The sequence below is a fragment of the Podarcis vaucheri genome (assembly GCF_965113315.1).
Source record: "Podarcis vaucheri genome assembly, chromosome: 5".
NCBI lineage: Eukaryota > Metazoa > Chordata > Lepidosauria > Squamata > Lacertidae > Podarcis > Podarcis vaucheri.
This window is the reverse complement of record NC_138763.1, coordinates 66,168,094-66,190,054: the sequence shown is the minus strand read 5'-3', so window position 1 is coordinate 66,190,054 and position 21,961 is coordinate 66,168,094. Positions and strand designations below refer to the sequence as shown.

The 21,961-nt window shown below is 43.4% G+C and overlaps 2 protein-coding genes and 1 long non-coding RNA gene across 5 annotated transcripts in view; 1 reads left to right on the top strand and 2 right to left on the bottom strand.

The window, feature by feature from the left end:
- Nucleotides 1–6,117, top strand: part of TNKS2 (tankyrase 2) — a 34,227-nt gene extending 28,110 nt beyond the window's left edge. For all 3 annotated transcript variants that reach the window (XM_082222017.1, XM_082222015.1, XM_082222016.1), the window contains 4 exons: nt 536–641; nt 2,027–2,213; nt 3,759–3,915; nt 4,277–6,117. In XM_082222017.1, the coding sequence (XP_082078143.1) occupies nt 536–641; nt 2,027–2,213; nt 3,759–3,915; nt 4,277–4,339 (513 nt within the window). In that variant the 3' untranslated portion in view covers nt 4,340–6,117. The remainder of the gene's footprint in view (nt 1–535; nt 642–2,026; nt 2,214–3,758; nt 3,916–4,276) is intronic.
- LOC309532216 lies at nt 1,846–9,409 on the bottom strand. Its single transcript, XR_014219661.1, has 3 exons — nt 8,618–9,409; nt 6,227–6,284; nt 1,846–1,942 (listed from the first exon to the last, which is right to left on the bottom strand). It is a non-coding gene; the product is annotated as an uncharacterized lncRNA (long non-coding RNA).
- A 9,575-nt stretch (nt 9,410–18,984) lies between these two features.
- FGFBP3 (fibroblast growth factor binding protein 3) lies at nt 18,985–21,599 on the bottom strand. Its single transcript, XM_082225060.1, has 2 exons — nt 21,446–21,599; nt 18,985–20,453 (listed from the first exon to the last, which is right to left on the bottom strand). Exon 2 carries the CDS (start codon nt 20,361–20,363, stop codon nt 19,578–19,580), a length of 786 nt encoding a protein of 261 aa, XP_082081186.1. The 5' UTR covers nt 20,364–20,453; nt 21,446–21,599; the 3' UTR covers nt 18,985–19,577.
- Nucleotides 21,600–21,961: the final 362 nt, after the last annotated feature.

Below are 21,961 nucleotides of genomic sequence, written 5' to 3'. Positions count from 1 at the left end.
TGAAATACTTATGTTAGCCCAAGGACTTCTGGGTGTGAATGAAACTTCTCTTCCCTCTCCACACACATCCCCAAATCTGTTCTTGGGGATTCCCCCCACCCCACCCTGCTTACACTAATGGAACTTCTTTTCTGGATACAGTCCTGTTTCATCAAATGCATAAAGTGTAATCCTGAAATGCATGCTTGCATACACACACATACACATATGCAGACACACAAGGGGGTCGTAAGGAAGTGTGGTTAGAGAAAAATTCAATACAAAAAGTACAGATAGTGACAGTTCAGTTAGAATATGGGCAAGAGGAGCACAATGATAATGTACAACAATATGATAGATGATAAAGCAAGCATCTTGGCTTTATTAACTAGCATTTATAGTGAGAAAAGAAATAATTCTCCATATTCAGGGCAAAATCAAGAAAGTTGAATTTCTTAATTGTAATTCCTTTCCCTAAACAGATTTGTGGAAGTTGCTTATACTTCAGACAACTGAAGAAAACTAATTGTGAATTCTGGATTTTCTGCCCTTTTAGATACAAAAAGTATGTAACAAAAAGCTCTGGGAAAGGTACACTCACAGGAGGAAAGAAGTTTCTGAAGAGAATCATAATCATGCTAATGAAAGGATGTTGTTCCATGGTATTTCAAATTATTTTTTTTCTCATGTCCAGTCATTACTATTTATAATGTTCTGATTTCTGAAATTTGAAATGATCTGCAGTTCAACTCCAAATAATGCTTAGTATTAAAGTCTTTTAAAACTCATAAATATTATTGACCAGTAGCTACCATGTAATTTCATATTGTTAATATTTAACTGGTATTTGTACAATACTGTTAGCATTAAGTGCCTGGAAAAGAGGAGAACCGAAAAACCTCCAAAAATGGCATTGTGTGCTTAAATCTCTTTCATTGAGATTTCCATTACAATTGAGCTTTAAAAGCCTAAAAAGCTGAGTGAACATAAAAATATTGATTTTTAATGCTCAGCTGTTTTAGCCTTTTCATTCTGCTCTTTTTAGTTGTCTTTGTTTGCCAGTATTTAATAATTGTGTGTTTATTATATACCCCCACACACCCCAAATATTCTCCCTCAGTATGATAACACAGAAAGCAATAAGGAGAAGCAGGTGGGGTATATAGTTTTCCAGCAAGTGTAATTGTGAAAGGCCCATTATTGTGAGCAAAGAGACTGGGCAAAAGCACTTTATCCCCAAAAGATGGTTGTCACAATGAGTATGCCAGTCATCAACTATGCCAGGCACCTGTCTGTCCTGTTAATTTACAGTTGCAGCCTGATATACATCAGTGCATCCTAGATCTACTTTGTGAGTCTCAAGGGTCATTTCTCCTGACTGCAGCATCCCTACCTGAAACAGGATTTTTGGTTGCCAGTCATGCCTCCTTTAGTGTCAGACCATCCCCAGATAGCACAGTGGTGATATGTTTGCGGGCCTAAAGCAAACCTCTCCTGTGATATTATGGCAACACTATTAATGAGATTTATGGACCAGGCTTGGTGCCAAAATTTGTGCAAGCAACAGCAAGGCACTCCTGATTTTGTATCCCCACCCCCGTTTTTTTTTGCTTCCCCCTCCCCCTAATGTATTTAGTTGGACAGTGCTTCTGATTTTGTTGTAATAAAACTGTCACTGCAGTATTTCCCTGGATAGTGATGAGTATTAATTACAAGATGGTAGAATATTCAGTGCTAAGAACATATCTACAGTGGTACCTCTGGTTGCGAACGGGATCCGTTCCGGAGGCCTGTTCGCAACATGAAAAGAATGCAACCTGCAGTGGCATGCCTGCGCACGTACAGGTTGATATTCACCACTTCTGTGCATGCGCTGACGTCATTTTGTGCTTCTGTGCATGCGCGAGTGGCGAAACCCAGAACTAGCCCTTTCCAGTACTTCCGGGTTGCCGCAGGACATAACCTGAAAGAACATAACATGAAGCAAATGTAACATGAGGTATGACTGTAATAAAGACTAACACTTTTTATTATAATGTACTCGCAGGCTCCCCTTTTGTGAATGCAATTATTCATAAAGGTTTTGACGAGAGGCATGCATACATAGGCGGAATGTTTGGAGCAGGAATTTATTTTGCTGAAAATTCCTCCAAAAGCAACCAGTATGTGTATGGTATTGGTGGTGGCACTGGTTGCCCAATTCACAAAGACAGATCTTGTTACGTCTGCCATAGGTAAGTTGTAGTAAAAGTTGCTTGACCTGGTTTTTAATCTTTGTGATTACGTTGTTGTAGCTCACTCTGGAACCTTGCACTGAAGGGCGGGCAATAAAATAAACAACCTAACAGAACTATATGTATTGTACTAAAATTTGTAGAAGACTCATCATTGCTTATTTAGAGAATGTATATGTCACTTTTCTGACACATCTCTCAGGAGAGACGATACAGAGTTACAGTGGGTCTGAGAAGGGAAGGTTAGTCCTGTTGTTTGAGTTGCTTCTGCCTGTGCAGCCTCAGGATCCAATCCATCATTTACATCTATAAAATCAAGGTAGAAGGTTTCTGTCTTGTTTGTCCCTAGTGTCTCTATCAGCACAGCTATCAACCCAAAAAATGGGTGCATATTATGTTACTTGCAACCAAGTAATGTTTGCCAGATGAGGAAAAAGTAGTATTGACCAGTAAAATCTTGTATGTCTGCTTCCGCATAAGAAATTAATTTCTCTACGTTGGATAGGTGATCTTTTAATTATCCAATTTTGGTCAGAATCTGTAAAGGTTAAAATTAGTTTAAGTTCATTGGAAAAAATAGACTTAAAATATGCCTGGTTCAGTGTTGGATTGTCATGGAGAGAGTGGCCTGCTACCTATGTGGGGTAAGGGTAAAGATACAGTGGTGCCTCGCAAGACGAAATTAATCCGTTCCGCGAGTCTCTTCGTCTTGCGGTTTTTTCGTCTTGCGAAGCACGGATATTAGCGGCTTAGCGGCTATTAACGGCTGAGCGGCTATTAACGGCTTAGCGCCTTTAAGAAAAAGGAAACAAACTCGCAAGAACCCGCAAGACGTTTCGTCTTGCGAAGCAAGCCCATAGGGAAATTCGTCTTGCGAAGCAACTCAAAAAACGCAAAACCCTTTCGTCTAGCGAGTTTTTCGTCTTGCGAGGCATTCGTCTTGCGGGGCACCACTGTACCGACTTTTCTCACACCTGTCCAAATTGTAGCTGGAATATCATGTCTGAATTTTTAGCCACCCATTTACATTTTTATGGATTTTAGTGAGCCCTTAAATTGTGAGCTTTATATTAGCAAGCATTCCCTTTTTAAGTTTTATCTGTGTTGGAGTCCTGGCCAGATCGTTAGCAGTTTGTTGCCTTTTCATTCATGAGACTCTTAGTCTCAGGTTCATGGGTTCAAGACACACGCTGGGCAAAAATATTCCTGCATCACAGGAGGTTGGACTAGGTGACCCTTATGGTCCCTTCCAACTCTACAATTCTATGAAAAGCTAAGGCAATGTCCTTTAAGCTACATAGTGTTCTTTAATCATGTGCTTTAACACATTTTTGTTATGTGATCAGAATTTCTGAGAACAGTGTGGAGAACAAAAATAGGTGTCTTGGTGTTCTCGGATCAAACTCAATATTAAGAGTATATGGATAATACTCAAGTAAAAGTAATGCTTTTTGTAAACCTTATTTGCACATTAAGAAATGGAATTGCTTGTTTATTTTTGCTTTTGCACATTTATAAGTAAAGGGTTTGTTTTCTTTATTATAGGCAGTTGCTGTTTTGTCGTGTTACATTGGGCAAGTCTTTTCTACAGTTCAGTGCAATGAAAATGGCTCATTCTCCTCCAGGACACCATTCAGTTACTGGGCGGCCTAGTGTAAATGGACTAGCTTTAGCAGAATATGTCATTTACAGAGGAGAGCAGGTAGTGTATTTTTAGTTTCACTTTCTAAACACGGTTTTCCTTAAATTTGAAGGTTGGTATTCATAGGCATCTTGGATTTCTATATCTTGCCTTCCAGTTTGTTTAATAAGAGAAATAGATTTTTACAACAAAGTCCTGCACATGTCCACTCCGCAGTGGGTTCCATTGATTTCAGTGTTTAACTCCCAAGTAAGCACATAGATTGCAGCCTGAAGCCGTGAGAGTTCTTCACTTGCTCAGAAGTGCATGGTACTTTTAGCTATTTTGTCCTTACTATAAGCAGTTATTTTTCATCACATGCATTATTCCCATAACATGTTTACAGATGACAGAGAATAATAAACATAATTTTATATTTCAGGCCTATCCAGAATATTTGATTACGTACCAGATTATGAAACCTGAAACTGCCACAGAAGCTTGAAACCCCAGATGTTTTGCAGAGATCAAAATGAAGAGTACACTGAATTGCTGAAAAAATGTATCCTACCCCCACAGCATTGTGGTAGAAAATGTGAATAAAATCTAACATTTTGACTTAGTAAAGCTTTAATAAATATATAGTAAGTTTTCTAAAATTTCAGAAACTTCCTTTTTTCAGCACTTTAACAGATCTCATTCCAGGTGATACTGGGTTTGTCTGTACTAAATTATAAAACATTAACTTGAACTTTGTTTTCTATCTGCTGTTACAGTGAAATCTTAACAAATTGTATTGCTATATAGGAACTCATTTTACTAATACTGTGTTCTTTAAAACACTACATTTACACTGAGTAAAATTGTATTTGTAAAACCTGTAAATAAGAGCTTTTCTACTAGCCTGGTATTTATTTACATCGGTTTTGTAATATAAAGTGTTTCACAGCCACAACATATGCAAATATTCCCCCACCCAAATGTTGCATTACTCATCTGCATTTCACTATCCATGAGATTTGGGAACCCCATGTAATTTGCCAATCAAATAGAAACATACACATGATTTTAGCTAAGTAAGCAGAGTTTAGTGGAGGAAATGCCCCAGCAGTCATTAAGTCATATGCATTCCTGAGAAGCAGAACATTCCAATTCCTCAACAGATCCTCCACAGGGTGTCTATTGGAGGAGGTAAATAAACTTTATACACATGGTGCAGTTAAATCTTTGGGCACCCATTTCATACAAAGGCAATATATTTTGTAATGAGCCTATCTATATACCTCTAGCAGTACAAAGCTAAGCGTAGAGATGCAATGAAATCAAATTTCTTTTTGCATGTAGGACTCCGTGAGTGAAGTCTGCTGTCTACAGTTTAGCTAACCAACTTCCTGTTTTGCTCATTGTAGACGGTAGCTGGGTTTCCCCATGAAAGTCACTGGAGGCAAAAAGGCAGAAAAGGAAGTACTCACACCTTCTCAAGGCACTGTCAACTTTTTTCACACCCTCTCCTAACATCTGTTTTCCTTATTTTAGTTCCATCTAGGATTACCCATTTGTTTCAGAGTCTCCTACGTAAATGTAAATAATCCCACATTTCATTTGTCCTCTTCATTAATTAAGCATTTCAATGGGAGTTCTTCAACATTGTGACCCATAATGTAATTTAATTGTGGATCATTGTCACATTAGGGTGTAAGAGAGATTGCCAAGACTGCTTGGGCTGTCTGATTCATATGGGGACTTGAGACTTGAGTCCTAAACAATTGCATTGCACATGAAGTCAGTGCATGGATAGTTATAAAATCATGTGGGAAATATAGTAAATATCACTTTTATGTGATTGCTCCTACAAGCAATACAAAAATATAAAGGGGTCTTGATTTGTATGGTACTATATCACTGCATGTTTTCCACTCGCTAGCTTAATTAAATGCTGGATCGAGTGTTCATGCAAAATCTGCTAACTATCATTTAAGCACTGAGATAATTCATTTCATTGCTGAAAATACTTCATTCTTTGTGAATGATTATTTAATGTGATGTAAATTATTGTGGTATGGGTAGCATTTTAAATGGTACCACAAGATTGGTTAGAATGGTTTTTTGTTTTTAATTTTGCATGACATACCTTGCTTTTTCTGAAGTAATGGTTTTGCTTGTGTTGACTTGAGGTGAAATTCCAGCCTCCTGTGCAATTAGTGCTTTACTCATCTTGAAGTGTCTTACCTGTATTGTACGACATTCCATTCTGTTCAGCCCCAAATAAACTTCATTCACAAACTTTTTGGTATGGTTGCATCATTACAATTAAGCGTGGCAAAAAGGGCAGCGACCAGACATTGCCCCCACCCTAAACTCTATAATTCACTTGCAAATTATAATTACTCACTGCCTGTTATCTTGCTTGAAGGCTGCATTGCTGTGGCCTGGCCCTACTCCCCATATTTCTGCAGAAGAAGAGGGGAAACCAAATTAATACTGACAGGACTGTCAGGAGCAAGTGAAGTAGTTTTTTTGGAAGTCCTTGTTCTTCAAGTAGCAGGATTCCCTGTACAGAATGAGATTTAAAGTGACCTCCCCCTAAAGTTGGCTATACAAAGGAATAATCATGTTTCCCCAATCTTTGAATTGCTCTTTGGACCACAAAGGCAGCTATGTAGGATAGGCACAGTCACACAAAAGGACATTTCTATTCAGAAGTTACTCACTTTTGCCAAAAGACACTAAATCTTGTGATTATTCTAATTAACCCCCTTCACGCTTCCATATCCTTGATGGTGTGGTTGAGCTTGCTTTGCTCTCCGGGCTCACCTATGTAAAGTAGCCTCAGACACTTAGGCCTGAATGGGAAGTTTTACATTAGTTCAGCTATAACGTCATCCCAATGTTCTAATAAGTGGTTAGCATTGTTGCAATGCTGCCACACTCCCGGCACTCTTGCTTGACAATTCTCTCAAAAAGTGATTTTTAGTAGTGCTTGCCTAGTAGCTGCTTTCGTAGCATTCCTGCAAATACTTGGTTGTGGAAAATTTCACTTCTTTGGAAAGCTGACACGGACACAGGAGAAACATAATTGTTACAGATATTTTACGCCCAGCACTTCCTAATAGTACAGCTCTTTGTATTTTGTATTTTTGCACTAGGGGGCACTAGATCCCAACATTCAAATGTGCCAGGGATTGACGCCTGATAAAAGTTGTCTTAGGTCTGTAGTCACTGGAGGAACTATAGAAAGAATTATGTCCTTTCATTTTTACTGTGTTACTTTAATAGATAAAATAGGAAGGAGTCAGCATTTCTCCTAATTGTCCAGTAAAAAGAAAGAAAACCTCCCACTTTACAGTGTTCTGCCCAAGCAGCAGAACTGAGATACATAACAAGATTTTTAAACACTAAAGATTTTTTTAAATTTTTAAAAAATTAATAACATTAAAATTATTGTAGATTAAAAACCCATCTTTTATAAAATAACTTAGTAGGCTGCCCATATGGGACTCAGCCCTATTAAATACAAGGAGACTAACTTCTGAATAGACCACTGTACAGTGGTACCTCAGGTTAAGTACTTAATTCGTTCCGGAGGTCCGTTCTTAACCTAAAGCACCACTTTAGCCGCACGATTTCTGTTCTCATCCTGAAGCAAAGTTCGTAACCCGAGCTACTAGTTCTGGGTTAGCGGAGTCTGTAACCTGAAGCGTATGTAACCCGAAGCGTATGTAACCCGAGGTACCACTGTATTTATTATAAGTTAACTACACACTGGATTCTTAATGACTAACTGGAGCTCTGCTACTTACTATGTAGTTGTATTTGTAAAGGTAAAGGTAAAGGTACCCCTGCCCGAACGGGCCAGTCTTGACAGACTCTGGGGTTTGTGCGCCCATCTCACTCAAGAGGCCGGGGGCCAGCGCTGTCCGGAGACACTTCCGGGTCACGTATTTGTAGGGCGTACCTTATCTCAGACAAAAGAGGAAAGACGCATCTTGTTTGGAAGAACAGAAGAACAGCCATGTTTACCGGAAATGGTCAGTTAGGCTTTGGGTACTCATGTTTTCCAAGTAACGTGGGAGCTGCAGCAAGGCTGATCTTCCCCGTGTCAACAGGGTGAGACCTTGATGTGACTTCCCTGCTCCCAGTCACAGTTTCACCTGATCTGCTCTTGCATTTGCACAGAGCACCTCATGCTAACCCCACGGCCAGTGCCGGATTTATGTATAAGCTAAACAAGCTATAGCTTAGGGCCACACTCTTGGGGGCCCCAAAAAAAGTTAAAGGGAAAAAGAACCTGGATGTACATTTCCAAAATATAAGATAAAAAAATGAATAAACTAAAATCTACATACAGCAACAGTGTTTTGTGTTGTGTAGGCTCCTATGATGTAAGTAATGGGACCTAGCTGCTAGCCTGCTCCCTAAAATATCACTGGTTTGCTCATTTCTATATATAGGGTGCCTACATCCTGCATGGACTGGTTGCATAGCGACATGTACATATAGCTTTAGATACCTATTAGGTCCATAAATTACAATATAGCATATATTCAACACAAAAAACAGTGACAATGTGTTGTTGACAAAGGACAGCTGGACATATACTGTATTTTTTGCACCATAACACTCACTTTTTTCCTCCTAGAAAGTAAGGGGAAATGTCTGTGCGTGTTATGGAGGAAATGCCTACGGGTGGCATGCCTACGGATTTTCCTCCTCTAAAAACTGCGTGCGTGTTATGGTCGGGTGCGTGTTATAGAGCGAAAAATACGGTATATGGCCCCATTACCTTCAGTAGCTTAGGGCCTCATCATACCTAATTCTGGCCCTGCCCGTGACGCCAGAAAGAGCAGTGTTGCTGTAGCTCCCATGCTATCACATGACACAGTGGCCCACCTTTAACATCCATAGTATTTTGAGGTAAGTTCACCATTCAGTTTCATCTATCCTGCTACCCTTCTTGGCCTCTTCTTTTTGGAACCCTCTTCCAGAAAAGCTCAGGTGGGGCTGTCACTTTCTTCCATAAATCCCTTCGTCAAAACCCACTTTCCCCATGAAGCTAACCCAAAACATGTTGCTACTTGAGCTAAAAGAGAAGATGGCGCCTCCCCACTTCTAACTACAAAAGCCAACCAGACTGGTCGTTGAAATTTGTTTCAAACGTGCTGCCTGACGTAGTGGCCTCTCATGGCCTAATGGTAGAGCTGTTTCTGACACCTGCACTCTTATCCCCGCTTGAAACAAAGTATAATAATGTATGTTTAGGGAAGTTTTTAATGTTTCAAGTTTTCTTCTGTTTTTAATGTTTTGTTGAAAGCCGCCCAGAGTGGCTGGGGAAACCCAGCCAGATGGATGGGGTAGAAATAATAAATGATGATGATGATGTCTGCATTCATTAATATACGTCCCCAATCAGAATAAATGGGTGTGGTGTTTCATATTTTTATTTTTTAAAATATCTGGAATAGTTTTTAAATGTTTTATATACGAAACTGCTTTTAATTGCTTCTACATTTTGCTTTATGGCTGTAACTTGTGTCATTTGTTTTATAATTGCATATTGTTATAACCTTATGGTAGCTGCCTCATTGTAAAGGGCAAATAAAATTTGATTATGATGTGACAGAACAAATAATGCTTATCGCCGTTCAAGCAGAATAAGCACCCCATGACATGAAGGATAATGTGAAATTAGCCTATTCTTCCAGAGGTCTGCTATATACCTCATAGACTCATTTAACAGCAAGTTAATTTCAGAAAAAACATGGCTGCTCTTTGTCACCTGTTTGCTTTAAAAACACTTAATGCTGGTGCGAAACACTTGAATTTGCAACCTTAGAAAACCAAGTAGCTTTCAATTTAACAGTTAACATGAACTTTTGAAAACTCAGGTCTTTAAACTGCATGTAAGTTTTCCACCCACAGGTATATATATACCAAAGGCCAAAGTATTCTTGTCAGAAAAACCCAACAACTCTGGCGGCAAAACGAGAAGCCCGTAGCTCAGTATGCCAAAGCCAGCACAAGAGAGACCACCAGTTCTGACAATCCGTCATTCACGTTTCCCACTGTTTGGCTCTATTGAGGCAAAATGTGAGAAGCTGCTCCCAAGTCCTCCCCACACCAAGCTCTTTATGAGTCTTTACTGAGGCGTGATCCAGGCAGCGACGCTGAAGCTGCCAGCCTGAAAGCAGCCCCCTCCTCCTGGCATTTGGCAGGCTGGCTTTGGGAGGAGGATAGATTTATGAGTTGTAAAAGATGGGCAAATTAAAGTCCTGGGCATTCTTGATGGGATTAGACTTTCTAGGGCACGGCATATATTTGCATATGGCTCTGACTTAGCACATGAGCATTGTCTTCCTGGCTCATTTTAATACGCTTCCCAGCCTCACTTCCCTGCCTCTTCACCCATTCGCCCACTCCCTCCTCACAGCAGCTCCTCTCACATCCTTTTGTGGCCGACCAAGATAGTAAATAACGGAGAGGCCACCTTCGAGTTCCAGGGGGGGTTGAGCCTGCCGATCTTCGCTTAACTGCCAAATTAAAAAGGAAGAAGCCCTACATTCTCACAGAAGTATTCCGGTTTCAAAGCCCCATTTCATGTTACCACATGCCTGTTAATAGAGGGTCCATAATGCTCCCCCTATATACATGATGGTCATTGCTGTTGCAAGGGCCTGAGAGACTAGTCAGTGCTATGAAGTGAGCCGCTCTGAACACCCAGGGAAAGTGCTGTACAAATGGTAAATAATATTATAAAACCTTGCTTAAAAAAAAAAAAAATCCCCAGGCCCACTTCTAATAAAAAACATGTTTTCTTCGGGGTCATACCAAGTTTGCGTCTCTTTCAATTTCCCCTCTGGTATAATTAATTTGAACCTCCGCCCAGGCCCCCCCAATAACTCTTTTCATTGATGGCGCTGAATACTGGAATGTATCAACCAGGAGATGAAGAACCTGTGAGTCTTATGTTGTTGGACGACAACTCCCATAACCCCTGACCATTGGTCAGCATGCTGGCTGGGGCTCATGGGAATTGGAGTCCAACAAGTTCAGGGCAGGGGGAGGGCACAGCTGTTCCCATCTCTGGTTTAAGCGAACGTGTTTTCTAAGCATGTGGAGAAACATTTAACCCAGTTCATAGGCAGCTAGGGGGGTTAACATAAAAAACACCTTCCAGGTCAAAAATAAATCGGTCTGTTTCAGGAAGTCTGAACCTTCACAGTGCTTCACTTCTTATAATGTAACTGCAGGCAGGGCCCTATGTGTTGTTGTTGTTGTTGTTATATTTATGTATTATGTCTATATCCCACCTTTTTTCTCCAATGAGCTCAAGGCAGTGGCGTAGCGTGGGGGGTGCAGGGGGGCTGGCCGCACCGGGCGCAACATCTGGGGGTTAGGGGGCGCAAATCCACGGGTTAGGGGGCGCAAATCCACGGGTTAGGGGGCGCAAATTACTTGCCTTGCCCCGGGTGCTGACAACCCATGCTACGCCACTGGCTCAAGGTAACATACATGGTTCTTCCCACTCCTCATTTAATCGCCCCAACAATCCTATGAGGTAGGTTAGGCTGAGAGGTTAGTGACTGGCTCATGATCACCCAGTGAGCTTCATGGTTCAGAGGGAATTTGAACGTAATCTCCCAGGTCCTAGTCCGGCACTCTAACCACCATACACCACTGTTGGGGCTTCTAGCTGTAGTGTAGAACGTATAGGCTGTTATACTTGGATTAGAAAGACTTGAGTCTGAATCCCTGCTGAAACATGAAATTCACTAGCTCAGAATGTGTGGGCAAGTCACATACTAGGAACGGGGCGGCTGTTGTGAGGTTAAAATGAGATGATGCCAAACTCCACACAGCACTGAACAGCTTGGAGGAAGGATGGAATAATGAATTAACAGCTGGGGACTTTGATCTCTCACATTTCCTGCTTTTGGTCCTAATTTTGCATCGGTTCTAGTGTGCCATGCCATGCCTTGTATTGTCTCAGTAACAGCTCAGTATTGTCTACACTGACTGGTAGCCTCTCGCCAGGGCTTCAGCCTGGAGTTGGTTACATCTCCAGCTGGAGATACATGAATTTCCTGAATTTCCTTTGGGAGTTGCTGTTTTAAACACTAGAGCCTCCGGAATTGCTGTCAATAGGCACAGCAGTCTTTGTTATGGTCCAAAGCAGGGTCCTTATTGGTCCCTCTCTGGGTGGCATGACATCATGCCTTATCTTCAATAGGTCCTTCGGTTTGCCTAAATATCAGCGGATAGCTGCGAAAGAATAGGAGAACCACATAGGAGGGGGGAACATGCTCCTGCTATGTGGTCTCAGATCCAATGAAAACACAACTTGCCTTGGGATAAAGGAAACCCTCCCTCCGCCCCCACCCGCCCTCTCGTCAAAGTTGCTTGTGGTCTTGCCTTTCCTGTTAAAAGGGTGATGAATTGCAAGCTACGATTTCATGTCAAGGTACATTAGACAACAGAATCTGAAAGAGCTGTTAACCCTCAGCCCGAGGTGTCGGGAGGCCTTTGCTCTCTGGGCAGAGGCAGGCAGATAATTTTTACATCATTCGTCCTTGGACAGAGGCAGTGGCTCACTTCTAAATCTCTGACATCTTTGTGCCTATCAGCATGAAGCAATATTCCTCTGTGACCTTCTTGCTTATTCTTGTTAATTCTCTCCTACCAGTAGAATCTGAGCAGCAATTTTATTCACTATTATGAATGGGCTTTTATTTGCTATTACATAGTTAATAATAATAATAATAATAATAATAATAATAATAATAATAATAATAATAAAATTTAAAAAACAACTCTATCCAGTGTTGCTGTTCTGCTCAAGCAACAGGCTGGCACTACCACAGTGAAACTTCCCCTTTGTCTCTCCTGCAGCCTCCTCCACACCTTCAAAATATGCCCCACAGAGTAGAGGGACCCCTTGGAGCAGATTTGGGGAACGTGTGGAAAGACAAAGGGAAAGCCCAAATCATAATCATAACCGCAATAACAATGGGCAGGAGTATTCATTTAAGTACTAATGCAATATATACTGTATCTCTTTGGTGATTGCTATAATAAGCCAGTCTTTTCCTGATTTCTGATTCCATGTATTTCATAGAATCATAGAGTTGAAAGGGATCCTGAGGGTCATCTAGTCCAACCCCCTGCAGCTGTCCAATATGGGGCTCAAACCTGCAACCTTGGTGTTCTTAGCACTACGATCTAACCAACTGAGCTATCCAGCTTTTTCGTTCAGAAAAGCTTTAAGCTACATGGATGTGCCTGCTTTGCAACTCCTGCAAGACATCTATATATCTTGTACTCATGTCCACATACCCCAGTACAGAACGTACAGCGAGAAATGTTGCTGAATAGAGAGCATTGACATGAATAATGTTCCCTTCTAGGTACTACGCAGCTATTGCGGTTGACGTGGCATTTGTCCTTTCCCGTTAGAGTTTTTTCCCAGCCCTGGGAAATTCTCATGGCCTTTGTCGCATTGAAAACTGTATGTGAGCGAAGTGGAATGTAATGTGCCTGTAACAAGGGCCTTGGTGCATTCCAGGAGGGGAGGGTCTTGTTCTGTGGGAAGGCTGGCTCTTGATGAGTAAAATCACGCCATCCCCATCACGCCACTTCCTCTATTCAGGAAAGTGGGCTGAGTTAAGGGTGGCCCAGCCTTCTCTCTCCTGCCCCTCTTTCCCTCTTCCCCCCAAAGGTACACGCATAATTAACCTTGTGAACACTTGAGAGCAATACAAACGAAACATTGGCCCTGAAGTGAGGGTAGCTTGGGATGTACAGTGCTGTGTTTTCACCAAGTAAGGCACGTAGAGTGGGGTGGGTGGGTGGGGAATGGCTAAGCTCTAAGGCGCCAAATTATTTCCAAAGCTGTTTAATATTTTATACAGGATCTTGCTTTGGAGATTCTTTTCAATAATGAAACGTTTGTGGGGGGCAAGAGAATTAGCTCCAGCCTCTAGCATTTCCAGCTGAAAAGCCTTGGTGGTGTTTAAACATAAAATCCTTAGAAATCCAAAATGAATGAAGTAACTTGTTTTAGTAAGGAAAGCCTGCCATGGAAATGCCTATTGTTTTATACTCCCCCCACCTCACCCGCTGTTCTGTGTTTCAGAAAAGCAGCCGTAGAGCAATAGAGAGCAAAGTTAAATGAGAAGCAATCTCTTGTACATTTAAAAATTCAGCTTTCTGGTCTGCTTTTGTATCAGGGTTTGGGTTTTGTTTTTGTTTTTGGAAAAAACCCAATATATAATTTTAATTTAGTTTTCTTTGTACTGTAATATAACTATGCAAATGATTATTTAAATAAATTATATGCATGAACATTATAGTTAAAGTTTCTTTTCAAATATGAAATGAACGAGATCCACTTTTTTACAATTTTGCCCAGGCAGGTACCGTCAGACTGGTATAAATGAATTTGAACTATTGCACTTCAGATCAAATTTATTTACTACAAGAGTGAGAAAGAAAATACATCAATGGTCAAATGTCAAGCTCTTTTTCTTTTGAAGGGTTGGTTGGATTTTGTCGCATCTTTCTCCAAAATCACAGGTCATTTAACATGCTTGAAAAAAAAAGAAAAAAAGAATCACTTTCCAACCAGTTTCAATTAACTCCGGTAATCAAGCATACTTAAGCTATTAACTAATGTTCTTCACTACATAGCTAAGGGCAAGTTTTCAAAATGTTTCTTTCATCTAAACGGCTTCCATAGTGAGTCTGAGTTATATCTTTGGTCCAAACATGTTATATTTGGTTGTGCGACTCCTGCAAAAAACCACAGCCTCATGTCTCACCATCCTCTTCTTTTGTGCAGGAGCTTTTAGTAAGGGAAACCATGTAATGTGATGCCATTAACTTTGCAACTTTCTCTGTATTCTAGCAGATAGAGGAACTTGCAGTGGTGTCACCTGTTGCTTGACAAAGGAGAGAGAAAATGTGATGTCATAAAGTTGTGGTGCATCCTGAAACAAAGCTTAACGGGAGCAAAGGCACTCACACAAGCCCCACTCCAGTAATCTTCACATTATCGTAGTCCCAATGCTTTGTTGTGCTGTTCAGGGAAGGTTGAGGGGGGTGGTTTCTATCCTTGTAGACCTTCCCGACATACCATGGAGGTCAAGCAAACACAACCCCCTTGCTCAACATGGAAAGGTCAGGGGCTGAATGTGAGATGTGATGTAGAGAGGGATGTTGAAAGCAGTAGGGGTTTTTTTGTGTGTGTGTCCCTGTTCCCCCACCCATGATAGTGTTTCCATGTTCAGACAAATGGCCAAGCACATCTCTAGAGTGTGTATCAAATCATCGAATCAAGGAATTGTACAGCTGGAAGGGACCACAAGGGGAGCGGCGTAGCGTGGGTTATCAGCACCCGGGGCAAGGCAAGTAATTTGCACCCCCTAACCCGGGGCAAGGCAAGTAATTTGCGCCCCCTAACACCTAACCATGGTCATTAATACGCCAAGACGCGCGTCTTTGGGCGTCGCGGCACAGCCTTCTCGATCTCCCACCCCGGCCCGGCTAGTCCCGACGTGGCTTCTTTCTGGCGTGGGGAGGGGGCGGCTCTGGGGCCAGTTCGTCGGCCGGCCTCCGGTGTGGGTGGGGGGGCCCCGCCGGGGCGGGTGGGCGGTCTTGGCGCGCAGGCACTAGAGCGCCGCCGATGGTGCGTTTGGTGGGCTGCGCGCGTCCAGACAGCGACCCGAGCCTGGGCGGCGTGGCGCTTGGTGCCGGAGCCTCCGCCCGCAGCGCCCCGTCGGGAGACCCGGCCGGAAGGAGCCTCGAGCCGGCTGTCGGACGCAGTTGAAGCAGCCAGGGCGGCATGGCAGGCGGCGGCGGCTTCTCGGCGACTCCACGCGGCCAGCCCAGCGCGCTGGCCGAGCCCCGCAGGCGAACGCTGCCCGTCGGTGAGGAGGGGCTGCCTGGCGCACCCTCCATGGCCCTGACGCGCGGGGACCGCGGCGAGCGCTGAGAGCCGCTGCCAGCTCGTCGGTTCCACAAGATATGGGGCTCTGCTACAGCCTGCGCCCGAGGCTCTTCGGCGACTCCGGAGGCAGTGAGCGCGCCCCCCCCCAGAAGTTGCGCCCGGTGCGGCCAGCACCCCTGGCACCCCCCACGCTACGCCACTGCACAAGGGTCATCTAGTGCAACCCACTGCAATGCAGGAATCTTTGGTTCCCCATAGGGCTCGAACCCACAACCCTGAGGTCAAGAGTAAACGGGCAAGAGTAAACAAAAGTAACAATATCCACATTGCTGGGGCAGGGGAAACAATGGCACTTAATTTCATGTAAACTCATTTCATGTCAGAGCTCCCGAAACAGTATTTTCTAAAGGTCAGCCTTATGAGGTGGAGAAGATGAAAAATGTTGAGGTGTTTAAAAGCCTGAAGGGAACTTAAATGAGAGCTATAAATTCCCTTAGGTGAAAAAAGCTTCTTCTTCCATGAGCATCTCTCTCTCCACTGCTGCACCAGCAACTTCTTCACCATCCTCTTTTCTGATTCAAACATTTTGGTGCCTCAGCAGCACCCAGTGTGGGGCCTTGGGCCCAATCATTCCCATTGTGCTTCTTGCTCCCAAGAACAAAAGAACAAATAGATCAAAGATTTGGGGGGGGGGTGCTGCCTAAACAGTGTCACGTGACCAGCTATCTCTGGGGTTTGCAACCGTCAAACTGCAAACAGGCCCCAGTTATCCTTCACTATTCATGTGGAGGCCCAGGTTACCTAGCAACAGCTTCCTGCAGTCATTTGCATAGCTTTATACATGCCTGCGGCTGCTTCCTTATGATAGTTTCTAAACTTTTAGCTATTTCGAGCTTCATTCTGGGTGCCCCCATGGGTACAGCCTGTGGTGGTAGTACTGTGAAGCTGAAATAGTTTCTGTTCCACAGAAGCCCCCAAGCGCCTTCATTCTTCAGCATTTAAGATTTTGTACAGGCACAAGTATCTCCGCAGTACTGGAACGTGTTACTTTCCATGAAATACAATGTGCTAGGTGAAATGCTTAGGGCAGTGGTTTTCAAACAGTGTGCCGTGGCACCCTGGAGTGCCTTGAACAATGGTCAGGGGTGCCGTGGGCAACACTGGCCTCTACCCCTCTTTCCTTCCCTCCCTTCCTCTGATGCCCTCTCACATCTCTGCCTCTGAAAGGCTAGCACAGCTGTTTGTTGCAGCATCCCTGCCTACAAGCTCCCCAGGTGAATGGTGCCTCTGGGGCTGGCCAGGGGATGCTTCCCAGGCCCTTGTGGGGCAGTGGGAGGAGGCACCTCTCTTTGGGGTGGGGGGGGCAGCTCAGAGACCAGAGGCAGCAGCTGCGGCTGCCCAGAGGACTCTCAAGGAGAGGGGAGAAGAGAGGAGGTTGATGGGAGCCTCCACAAGGGAGGGGTGAGAGGCTGCCAGATCTGCAGACAAGGGGTGACACAACTGGGCTTCTGATCCCCACAGAGGTGCCGCAGAAAGAATGTAGTTGGTCAAGGACTCAAAAAGGTTGAAAACCTCTGGCTTATGGCATATTATCCAAGCTCGGATGCTATCCACTTCTGTATCACTTCTGAAAAATCAAAACTGATCACCTGATTGTGAAGTTGGACCCTTCTTGTCTCAAGGGGCCCCTACTTTTATATGTCGTGGAAACTGCCAAGATAAAAAGTCCCATTTGTTATGTCAAGCTCATTAAAAAAAGCCCACCTCTCTGATCACCTTATTCTTTCATTATTGCTATTCTTTCTTTATTTTATGTGTTTGTCTCTCATTGAAACATAAGCTCCTTAGATGTTTTTTTCTTAAAATTCCTCAGGTAGAAGAAGGCAAATCTAAGTCTCCCTTCAAGGCTTTTAGAAGAAAGATCAACATTCTTACCCTCCAAGATTTTCCCAATTGTTCTTTTACTATAGAAAGCAATACCTCTTCCCATTTATCATCCTCGTATTTGTTCTTCAGCATCTGCTTAAGTGAAAAGGAAGAATTGGCACATATGTGTAAATGCAAGCACCATTCTCCCAATCAAAACAGGGCAAGTTTTTAGGTAGCTCCTGGCTTGCAATGTTCAATGCTGTAGTCTCAAGGAAAGTTGACCATGTTCTACAGCTGCATGTACAGAACAGTCATAAACCTTAATATTGAAAGCAAATTCTGAGCTTGATCTCTCTTGGAATTTGCCACTGGATAGAAGCTTTTTAAAGGCAAGGTTTAAAATGTAATTGCTAGGCTTCCCTTGAGAGAAAGTGACATTCTTTGGATAGACTGCGGGAACTATGTCCTATATATATATATATATATATATATATATATATATATATATATATATTGCATGATAAGCAAAACTATTGTGCTCTATGTAACCAGTGTGAAATGGGCTATGTGAAGTAGCAAGAGCTCTGATAAAAGTTATAACAGTCTGTTGATAAAATTGCTGCCACGGCTCTAAGCATAAATCCCAGCAACTGTGATACAAACTATGTGGGTCAAGAACATTTTGACCGATTATGTTGTGGAAGAAGAAGAATCTGACCGAGAGTGGGAGAAAAAACATACCCTACCTAACAGAACGAAGGTCTCCTTCAGTACTTCTCAGAGGCTCCACAGTGCAAGGGAGGTGGAACGCAGAAAGCAATAGCTTATTATGGTGACACTTCTATTGGCCCATAAATACTGGCTCTTAGCTATTTCAAGCATTTGACAATAGGGTGGTACATAAATTCAACCATGTCACTCTGTATCAATGGCTAGATTCATTAAGATGGAAGGCTAGAACAGTGAATTTAAAACTGGTGTGTGTGTGTGCGCGCACACACACACACACACAAAATACACAGTTTCCCCAGGACTGAGGGAAGTCCTGTGAAGATGTAGGGAGCTAATAACTTGGCTGCTCAGCAAACCTCCCTCATATGCTAATGCTTCCTGGGGCATGAGGGCACATTTACTGAAGCTAAGCTGGTTTTGGACTGGTTAGTGGCTGGTTGAGAGGCTGCCTGGGACCTTCATGTATGCTACGTTGCCTTGCATTTCATCTTGCTTTGGAGGGATACAAACACATTTAAAAAATACATAAATAAAAGTTTGTAAAATGTGATAGCATTGATACTGATAGCAGAGATTTCGACACTGTGTAATGAAATAACAAGCACAGGTTGCTGTAAAATAATTTCATTTATTATTATCATTAATGTAATTACGCCTAGTAGCATCTATTGTGTTAGAGAAAGAACCTTGCGATTATTTTTTAGACATGGCAAACCCAAATATCTTTTATTAGCTGAGAATTAGCTACTTGATTGTGGGTAGGGAATAAACAGCCCGATGCAACAGGACAGTTTACTTTACAGCTGGAGCTCATCTAGCATGGAAGGAACAATATGCCTTTCATCTTAACCTACCTTTTTCTAGTGCACACCCTCGGCCACTTTGTTAGCAGCTGCTGCAGGATTAGTAGGAATGAGTAAGTTATACATCCCATAAAAGCACAACCGCCGCATCCTGCCTCCCCTTCCTCACTGCCCCAAATCTTCACCCACGCTCTGTTGGCGCTCAGAAACTCCCATCCCACTTGACTCTATTCACCCCTGCCTCCATTTTGCCCTCGTCCCAAACCACCACATTTGCCTTCATTCCTTCCAACACTATCTCTACCTAGGCTGTCTGCTGTACACTCTGCCTTTAACCCCCCTTGCCTTTAACCCTCCCCCCGCACCCCGTTCCCCACCCTTCTCCCAATTCTCCAGGTTCAGCCGTTCCAGAAATTCACAAAGAAGTTACATAGCGAATGCCACTTCTCTTCGCAGTAGGCCTCGACCACGCCTGCATTGAGCTCTGTGGGCTGCTCAGTGCCTCCTGCGACCGATGTAGGTTGCATGCTGGAGGGCTGGGTTGGGACCGCTGAGGAGCTGGGGCCTCCTTTCCTCTTCCCCTCTTTGTTTCGCTTGGCTGGGGCCTCCGCCTTGGCTGGGCTGCTGATCGCCCTGTTCCTGGGCGCCTGAGGTGGCTTCTGCGGGGCTGGCGCATCCTTGGCACGGCCTTTCCCCTTGGATCTACCTTTAGCAGTCCCCTCAGTGGCCCCCGGGGCGTCAGTGCCGGGAGCGGTGGGCACCAGGTGTAGCTGCGCTTCAGAAGTCCCCTTCTTGCTGCTGCAAAGCCGGGATTTGAGCGGGCTGCTGTCCTGGCATGGGTGCTGCTTCTTGCGGAGTTTGCCCAGGATCTGCTTCCAGAACTGGCGGCCTTTGGAGCTGTAGGCAGCGCATAGCTCTGGCTGGCCCCGGTAGACACACTGCTGCCTCTTCCCACCCTCCTCTCCAGGCTGGTGGCAGCTGAGCAGGAGTTCGGTGGCTTCTTCGCCAGAGATCACCTGCCAACTGCACAGGTGTTTGTCACGGGTGGAGAACTGTCCAGACTGTGCCCATGGCGAGGAAGCGGGCTTCACTTTTTCGCTGCTCTCTTTGCTCTTCCTGCCAGTGGTGCCTTCCAGGCAGCTCAGGAAGAGAAGGGTGAGCGGAAGGGTTTGGGGGAGCCTCATTTCCTGAAGTCAGGGGAGCTGTTGACATTTATCATTCAAAAGCATCCGTGATAGAATCTCAGGTGAGGGGCCCTCTACATTCCCAAAGTCCTATAGTGGAGAGAGATATAGGTCAGCTGTGGACACACACTGGGCAGATAAAGATGAGCAGTGATAGCTCATTGCAAGCAATGCATTCTTCTTATCTCAAATTCTCAAACCTTCACTGGCATAAAATTCTTTTTAACTCACTGTGCGACCCTCAGCAGTGGGTAACGCCTCCAGTACCTACCCTTTGTGCAAAGCAGACACTTGTTATGTTTGTTATGCATGTGTACCAACCTGGTATTTTGTGTTCCTAACAGCACCCCCTGGGATACCCAATAGCTTTTATGCAGTTATATCAATGGTGCTGGATTTTGGTAGTAAGCAAAACTCCTCTGCATCTTTTGTTTTACACAGAGAAAGACTAAAAACTTGGCATTCTTAAGTAGAAAAGCCACCCCTGTCTACATTCAACAGAGGAGTTGCATTCCTGTTTGAGTGCCATCCATGTGGTTAAAGTGATTGTCCTGACAACATTATGACAACATTAACAAACAAACACAAATTCGTTTAAGATGCATTCAGAGTAAGCACCATTGTTCTCAATTGGCTTACGTCTGAGTAAACACATATAAGATTGTGTTGTTAGAAATCTATCAGATTTCTTTCTATGATACCAGAAAAGTGATAGCAAGATTTCATTGAAGTGCTCTTTTCTACTGCTGCCTTCCTCTCTTCTCCACGCCCTCATCCTGCTTTTAACAAAGACATTTCAAACTCCCAATTTCTTTCCTGCTTTCCAGGTTTTCTTTCGTGCATTTTCCAAATGCAAAACCATCTCTCCAGTTTGGTGCTGCTCTTAAGACATAATGAATCTGTTGGTTAATTTGGATGTGAGATCACTGGTTGCATAGTGCAAAAAACAAATATTTTTGCTTATTGCAGCACCAAAGAAACTGCATGGGAGGATCCCCAAACTTTTCACCAAGCTAAATTAAACAGTTCCAGTACTGACCCCCCCCCCCTCCGCGCCCACTCCTTCTGGCGGTTATACTTACAGTTCATTGCAAGAGGCAGAGAGCTCTCCAGGAAAACTGCAAGCTTGCATGTAACTGTAGTCTCTGTTAGAGAACTGTACAGAGCATGCATGTGTTATCAACAGTCCAGTAGGGGCCAGCCACAGCCGAGGCCCCTCCCCAGTCTTATGCATGCAAACACACACACACACACACACACACGAGAATCCTGAAAAACAAACCTCTTGACAAAGAGCAATCATGTTCTGTTCTTTATGTATTTATAGGCAACGTACTGAATAGCTAAATAAATATGATCACAATACTTACTGGCAGTATTTGTTACTGCTCATCTCACATTAGCCCCACTATCTGCTCTGTTCAGTTTAATCACTCTACAGCATTAGCTCTATTGCAAAGTAATGATCATTCACGGTACCCATTCAAATAGTTCTTACTATTAAGATGGCCATGGCAGGTTCTGCTCCTTGTAGGCAAAAGCATTTCATTTGCTTAGACTACAGCCATTTGTTTTGTAATGTTTCCTAACACCTCAAA

What these genes read in the sequence shown, in the direction of transcription:
- FGFBP3 (XM_082225060.1), bottom strand. Translation starts at nt 20,363, where the DNA reads ATGAGGCTCCCCCAAACCCTTCCGCTCACCCTTCTCTTCCTGAGCTGC.